This window comes from Leptosomus discolor, chromosome 5 (genome assembly GCF_034619465.1).
Source record: "Leptosomus discolor isolate bLepDis1 chromosome 5, bLepDis1.hap2, whole genome shotgun sequence".
Taxonomy (NCBI): Eukaryota; Metazoa; Chordata; class Aves; order Leptosomiformes; family Leptosomidae; genus Leptosomus; species Leptosomus discolor.
The window spans coordinates 14,299,596-14,307,371 of NC_141395.1; the positions used below are offsets into that span (position 1 = coordinate 14,299,596).

General features: G+C 40.8%; 1 protein-coding gene across 1 annotated transcript; it reads left to right on the forward strand.

Annotated features, from left to right (window-relative positions):
- The first annotated feature begins 644 nt into the window (after positions 1–644).
- On the forward strand, positions 645–7,472 carry LOC147415450 (kelch domain-containing protein 10-like). The gene is made up of 7 exons (XM_086466049.1): positions 645–807; positions 1,590–1,669; positions 2,469–2,547; positions 4,270–4,316; positions 5,236–5,356; positions 6,257–6,443; positions 6,782–7,472. The coding sequence occupies exons 1-7, from the start codon at positions 645–647 to the stop codon at positions 7,470–7,472; spliced, it is 1,368 nt and encodes a 455-aa protein (XP_086322175.1).
- The last annotated feature ends 304 nt before the right edge of the window (positions 7,473–7,776 follow it).

Here is a 7,776-nt window from a genome sequence, read left to right on the forward strand (position 1 = left end):
TGTTGTCCCTGGTACTACTGTCTTCACAGAACACAGTGACATCTTGTGGCAAGTGAAAGGATAGTGTCATTTTTTCCAGATGCATCCTAATTTCAGCTGGTTTACAGATGAAAGTCTGAATAAATTCTGGACAACGGCTAACGCATTATTTTCATCTCTAATATTCACTCTTTCTGAATTTTGTTTTAAGTACAGGGGTTTTTAAACTACTTTTTAATAGAGAAAAAAAGACAGAGCCTTGCTTTCTACCATATTGCAAATGGAGTTTATCACTTCAGCTCACCGACATTCTTTGGAAAACTTTCAACTCCAGGAATGTTCCTGTCCCAGTCTTGCTGGTAGAAGACTCTGAGAGTCAGCATTTCAAATGCTTTACTTAAGTTAGTGTATTATCACAGAGGGCTGAAATTGTGAGGTTGCTTTTGGTGGGAATGAAAAGAAAAAACCGTAACTTTTTATCATAAGGCAGAGACTTTTCTTCTTTCTTCCCCCCCCCCTCCCTTTTTTTTTAACCCGAAACTATTTTTTTTTGTCTTTTTTACAGACCAAGCAGTGTTAAAGCCTTGTCCCTGATGTTTTGGGACCCTCCCCTGACATGGCTGTCCTTTGCAAGTTGATACTTGGATAAGATCCTAGTTGTCATCATGAAAGGAAAAACTGCACACTGTGATTGGAAACCTGCACCCCAGAAGCAGCCCTCTCCCTGCGATCGATACAAACACGCTTGCATTATTTGCAGGGGATTTGTTTATCTCTATGGAGGGCGGAACACCACCAGTCTTAGGGATTTCTGGCGATACAACATAGGTAAGTTTGCCCTTTCTATGTCAGGATTAAGGAGATTCTCCATCCAGTCACTGTGAAATTGGAGATACTCCGTAGTTAACAGATTATCCCCATTTATAGTCTCTCCGTCAAAATGATGGATAAACTGCATTTTGTTCATTGGGTAAATGGTGTGTGCTTGTTCCTGTTGCAGGTGTTGCAGAAAGGTTAGATTTCAGTTCAGTTCCTTTTTTTCCCCCCACGACCAGAAATACCAAGTCATTTAAAATATCCTAGTTCTCGTGAGGGATATCAAAGACACAGCTTTTGTGACTCTTTAACGTGGGAATAGTTTATGCGTGTAAAAGTGCACATAGGGAGCACGTGAATGCAATACCTTGTAGGATTGTATTAATAATGCACTATCAAACATGACCCTTTGCATTTTTTGACTTCATGCGCCATGTTCCCTATTCAGCTGTTGTCACTGGAATAAAAGGTAGAATCGTGCTGCGGTTCATGCTGTGGAATAGCTGAGTTTCGATGTAGGTAACAGTATAGCATTAAAATACAAGCAGTAACAAGATCAATTTCTATTACATTGAAGTTTGCTAAATAGATAAATGCACACAGTTAATCTTGGGAGAAGTGCCTCAGCCTTCTGAACTAGCAGAGAGGAAAGATGACAAAACACTTCAGACAAAACACTTCATTTCCCCCTGCTGACTGGCAGTGCAGCCAAATTCAAAGCCAATCTCTTCACCTTTTCCCTAATGTTTACGTGATGAGGGCACCACTGTCTTAACTTCACCTTTGGTTTATAGTGACAAATGAATGGGAAATGCTGGATTGCTCAGGAGATGGTCCAGAAGAACTGGAAGAACATTCAATGGTGGCTTATAAGGTAGTAGACCAAGATTTATATTGTCCATATCCTGACATTTTATTTCCTCTTATACAATGAAATAAAAAGCCATAGATGATTATGTACTGAAACACTATACTCAGAAAATACTCTACGTCAGTGCAATTCTGGGGCTAGCTGTACCAATGCTTTGGAATCTTTCTGAATAAAGTGACGGTGGTTTAGCTTCGCAGCAGCGTGCAGCTCCCCGATTCCCTCAGTCAAGGCTCAGCACATAATAGTAATACAAAATGAAGACCTTGGCAGCACATTCTTTGACTTAGTTGTGTAGTTGTAACAGTTGCTCTGAATTCATTTGCATGATAAGCTACAGCATAAAAACATTCACTTGCATAGAAGAGGGACGGGGGAGTGAAGGCAAATAAGAATTACAGCTTTGCCTGTGAGGGGAAGACAGAATTTAGGCTATCAGGAGCTGCAATGCAATGAAATATTTTTATAAACATGGATAATCTAGTGTTACCTGAGCAATGTCTCCGAGAGCTCCAGCTCCTCATCCGTCAAGCTGTCCCGGACTGACAAGGAGGCGAGTGGTCTGGCATGCCGTCCCCCTTCAAACAGCAGAACGTTCATCGGGGTTTCCTACTGTGAGAGGATAAAGACATGATTAAAATTTAGTGGCTTGTTGTGGTTGCCTCTTGAATTGTTAATAAATCATCATATGCATTATTGTTAATTATATTTTGGTGATGGCAGCCTTTTCGTTTAAGAACTATTTTAGAAACTCTTTTTATGCTACCTGCCTACCTGTAAGTGACAAATACTTTGCATTCCGCAGGGCACCCTGTGTATTTTTGGCGGGATGGTGGATTCTGCTTTCACGCAAGCAAAAACTCCTCTCTGGATCTATAACATTGGTATGATACACAATAGCCAGTCTTTTCCACGGGACGTTCCAAGTCCATAGGTACTAATAAATAGTAAGAACCAAACTGTTTTCTGCTGCTTGTAACAGAGCCTTCCCTAGGCTTTACAAGAAGTAATGTGTGTAAAACTGTACATATTTTCCCCCTAAAATTAGGCTGTTAAGCTATCAAAGAGTCAGCTCTTACTTTAATTAGAAAGTATTTTATGTGAAAGTTTTATGTTTTTTAAGGTCTCAGAATTTCCATTCCTCCACCCATTCCTCTGAAGTTTACTGTTTGATCATAAAACCCAGTAATTATTACATATAATATTTAAAGTTTTTCCTTATGTTACATAAATTTTTAAAACCAAGCTCTTTGTTTTATTATGGAAGAAAGTAGATCAGTAAAGCATATCTCATATTGTATTTTCACTGAAGACATACATAAGCTGGCAACAGCAATGATGGCACAGGAAAAAACAAGTATAATTAAATAAGAAGTTGGGAAATTAACATCAGCATTTCCTACACAGGCATTTTTTTCCCTAAGAATAAACATTTGGTATCTCTTAAGCGTGTATTCTAATAAAAGCAGTGCAACCTTTGAATTTAATAGCATTGGAATAGGCTGCCCAGGGAGGTGGTTGAGTCACCATCCTTTAATGTGTTTAAAGGTCATTTAGATGTGGTGCTTGGCGATACGGTTTAGGGGTGTACTTGGTAGAGTAGGGCTGATGGTTGGACTCAGCGATCTCAAAGGTCTTTTCCAACCTGAATGATTCTATGATTATATATTCTCTCTTTGGAAATACTGTGTATAGTAATGGCTGCTTATTTTTCTGTCAGATGGAGGGGAGAGAGAGAGAGAGAGAGAGAGAGAGAGAGAGAGAGAGAAAGACTGATTTCTTTCTGAGCTAGTAAATCTTGTGGCAAGACCAAGATTTCAGTTTCCTGGCTTCTTTTGCTACTTCACTACATAACCTTAAGTCAATGGGGTTTTTTTAATCCTTTGTTTTCCACCATTTGTCTGAAATACCTGCTGAAAGAACAGAGATCCTCAGATAGAATATATTTCATAGGAGAAAGCATCTCACTACTCACAGTACTTATTCAGTGAAAACTGGGAATGAGTTATTCAAAATCCGTGGTGTGTCTAGTTTTTCCACGGTCATTATTTAAAATTTTTCCTGGCAAGTATAGCTTTTATAATGCAAGCTTACACTGCTGTCTCATTCTGCCTCTGGTGCTGGGTATCTGATAGTTCCTCTCCTTCATGGTGACCACAGATCAGTGATTGCTGACTGTTATTTGAGGACTACTTTTAAGGGATCTGTGAAAAGGAACAAGGAAAAGAAGGCTGTTGTCCAAAGGTTCACGTAAGCAGAAGGAGCCATATATCCATCGGTAAATCTGGGGATTCTGTCAGTTCAGAAAATGCTGAAAATCACAGATTACATCTGCATTGTGAAATTTAGTCTTAGGACACGGGAAATGCAGTACGGTACCTCGGTGATTCCGTATCAGATAAGGATACAGGAAAACTTTAAACGCTCTCTCCTGTGAGTCTCTTGGTACTGCTGTCTTAGTGGGAAGCAGATTTCTTCATCCTTGTCAGTGGAAAACACCAGGATGATACTTGAAAATTAGATCTGTAATTTCAAAAATTAATGTTGGAGGAGTGTCCTCTTGTGGTCTGGGATATAAACTGCGCTTTATTAAAACAATCCCCTAGATTCTGCAAGATGGACAGAGTGCTGTAACGTACCAGCAGAGACTGAGGTAAGGAGCCAGGAAGTGGTGAATGTGTGAATCAAATGCCTGTTGCTTTGTTGATTAAACAGATTGCTTTGAAATATGTTCCCCCAAACAGTTCCAATCTCATCTCTTCAGAGACATGTGGCTATACTTTATTTCTTTGCACTTTCAATAACGAAGGCTTTTTCCTTCTTTAAAACAGTGCTTAAAAATACTGCTCTTAAATTTTAAGTCCTATATAAGAAGTTAAGTCCTCTCCTCTACTACTGCTTCTGTTTTTCTGAAATGCTTATCAAGAGAGCTAATTTTAAATAGAATATTGCAACCATACATGAAGTCTGTGCTTTTAAAAGTAGGGTTGTGAAAACAGATTGGCAGTCACACTAATAAATTTTGAAATGTGAAGTGCTGCAGCATTTTTCATTTCTTCAGTCTGATCACGTGGACTCACCAAGTTACTGCCGCTTCTAAATGAAACCTCAGTAGAAGCCTTTTTGTCTTGGTCTTCTGAGATTGGTTTTATATCACTACACGTGAAGAATGATTCATTTTTTGCTATTGAAACTTCCTCCTCACAATGTTACTACACTCTGAAATTGTACACAAAATTTGTTAAGATGTGACAGTACTACTACTGCGGTTACCTGTGTTGGGTGGGGGAGTCAAGAGAAAGTTCGGGACTTCAGGGTCATTTGTGGGGAAAAAAAAAGGCGTTATATGGTTGATGAAATTTTATCTACAACACATACGATGGAATTATGTATCAACTCCTCCTTACAAATAGGAGTAAATGGTTCCTTGTAATTATCCTAAACTAAATATAGGGAACATGGTTCTGCCCCCCAGAATGGGCTGTTTGAGAACAATATTCCCATGAGAGGCATTGCTACTGACACGACTTGGTCTGTTAACAGTTTTCTGTCTTATTATTAAACTGTTTTAGAGCTCGGCACCAACTAACAGAAAAGGTCACAGTGCAGTAGTGTACCGTTCCAGCATGTACATCTACGGGGGATACTTTGGCATCAGAGGCATTTCCCAGGAGTTTTGGGCTTTCCATTTTGGTAAGTTAAAAACCGTGATCAGGTTTTGATGTAAAATGATGACTGCTGCAGGAAAGCATGGCTTGCTCGGCTAAGAAGATTCTTATCAGTAGAAATGTAAGTTAGTTTTTGGCTTCTGTTTGGCAGCAGTTACTTATGAATGCTGTCAGATACGTTAATACCCAGCTGAAATGAATGAGACTGTATTGTACTGGAAGAAGTTTTGCAGTATTTGCCAGTTTTAGAGCTGAAAATCAGGGAGAGTTTTGTTCACTATTCACTAAATTCTTCAAAGATTACCAAAAACTTTCAGATGCAGCAGAGACCCTGACTTCAGTCTATTAATGCCATCTTTTGAATCTCAAATCTAGAACTGACCATGGGGAGCCCAGCCTGACAGGAGATGGTTTCATTAGCATATTCATCACTAATCTGGTGGTTGCAAACCAGATGATTCCCAGAGACTTCCTAAATGGATAACTTTTGTCATCTGGTGGCCATTCAGACACTATTTAGAAATGAATGATGGGTTTATCTCATCCTTCATTCCCTCATAGGGAGAATAAGCACAGACATTAATGAAGGAATGTTTTTGTTGACTGATTTTTCCCTCTTACAGCCAGGAAATTATCGTTCTGTGTCAGAGTTAATGAATTAACAAAGCTGTAGGAAAAACTGCTCTGTAAATAAAATCCCCATGGCATCTGTCATACAGCATCTGACATTTTCATTAAAAGTTTATTTCAAAACTGATTTTTTAAATGCACTTCTTCAGTGTCAGAGTTTAAGCTGTTAACTGTAACAAGCTTAAAGCAGAAACCCTTATTCTCCAACAGAATAGTTACTTTGTTCCTGAAATAGATCCCTTCTCAAACACTAGAGTAAATTTGTTACATTTAAAAAGTAATATTTTGCTTTCAGATACAAGAAAATGGTTGTGTGTTTCCACCCCACCTCACAATACTGGCCCAGGACCTCGGCATGGCCATTCAGCAGTGGTTTATGATACAAGCATGTACCTCTTCGGAGGACTGATGGGGCTGAGTGAACAGAAGGACTTATGGAAGTGGGACTTTGTAAGCAGCAGCTGGTCCAACATCAGAACAAGGTAAACTGTACTATTTGTTACACTAAATGAACACAGAAAGAGAGAATTAATCTTACCATTTGATCCTGCATGCAGGCAGAGAGAGAGATGTTGCCCTTTTGTCGACCGTAGGAATTGTTCAGATCAAGACCTAGTCCTGCTGCCGTCCCTGGGGCTCCAGCTGCCTTTGGTTGGAAGAGCTCCGGGCAAGGCGTTGATGCAGCTGTCCGCAGTGTCATTTTGACGTCCCAGGGCAGCAGTTAGCAGTCATTCTTCCGAGTCAAAAGAAAAACAGAGGCTAAAATCAGTGTTAGTTTCTTGTTGGTCTCCCCTTAACTGCTGGTTTCTCTTACGTTTAGCCAAGGACCTCCTCCAGTGGTAGGTCATGCTTCAATAGTCTTCAAAGACTCTATGCTGATTTTTGGTGGAGGGATTTCAAATTCCAGTCCTACTGATGACCTCTGGAAGTATCATTTCCATACACAGGCGTGGAAGAAGCTTAGTAGTACTACAAAGGCAAACTTTTCTGCAAAAATGTATCACTGCACCCTAGGAGCTGGTGTTGGTTTCCAAACTACCTCAGATTTCACTGACGCGTTCCCCAGCCACCGGAAGAGTAAGCAGAAGGACCACCACCCGCTGGTGGCCATCCCGAAGCACGCCCGCTTTTGCGACTACTTCCGCCAACAGCCCGCGTACCGAGCGCTCAGCAACGAGGCCAGCGGCGCCATCGAGATGAAAACCTTCAGCCCGCCCCTGCAGCCGGGGGGCTTGTGTGCGTTCCCGACCACGTCAGAGGCAGAACTAGACCCAAACAGAGCAACAAGCGTTTTGTCAGAGGACAAGTCTCTCCGTCTGTTTGTCTCTTCAGAAGAAGAGACTTTTGCTGCTGCTCAGATTGTGGGAGAAGAGGAGGGAACCGACTGTCAGCAGGCGACCGCAGAGGATGAAGTTAGCAGTGATACCAACGTGCTGCTGCTCATTGGGGGTAAACCTTTGTCCAGCTCCTCTGAGATCTCATTCTGGCAAATGGAGTTTGATAGCTTGTGATCGCTTTGATTGCAAAGTGAAAGAATAAATTTCCACAAACGTGCCAGTAGGTGGTAAACCAACTGCTTGCGACTGTCTTCAGCTTCCTATCAGCACACTGGGAAAAAAAATTAAACCTTCTCATACTTGCTGTGAACAGATTTTTTACAATGTGAACAAAACCCGACATATTTAAGTCACAACTTGCATGTAAGTTGCCATTTCCGAGTGGAGCTTGTCGGAACGCTGCTCTTTTTGTTACTTTTCTTCTGGTCAGTTCATATCCTTTCGAATGGCAGTGGCTGCTGCTGCCTTGAAAACCAGA

Bases quoted from the DNA above. Each gene is read 5' to 3' on its own strand.
- LOC147415450 (XM_086466049.1), top strand. From the start codon at position 645: ATGAAAGGAAAAACTGCACACTGTGATTGGAAACCTGCACCCCAGAAG. The intron at 808-1,589 runs GTAAGTTTGCCC...TTTGGTTTATAG, and splicing joins TTTCTGGCGATACAACATAG to TGACAAATGAATGGGAAATG. The intron at 2,548-4,269 runs GTATGATACACA...ACAATCCCCTAG, and splicing joins TCTCTGGATCTATAACATTG to ATTCTGCAAGATGGACAGAG.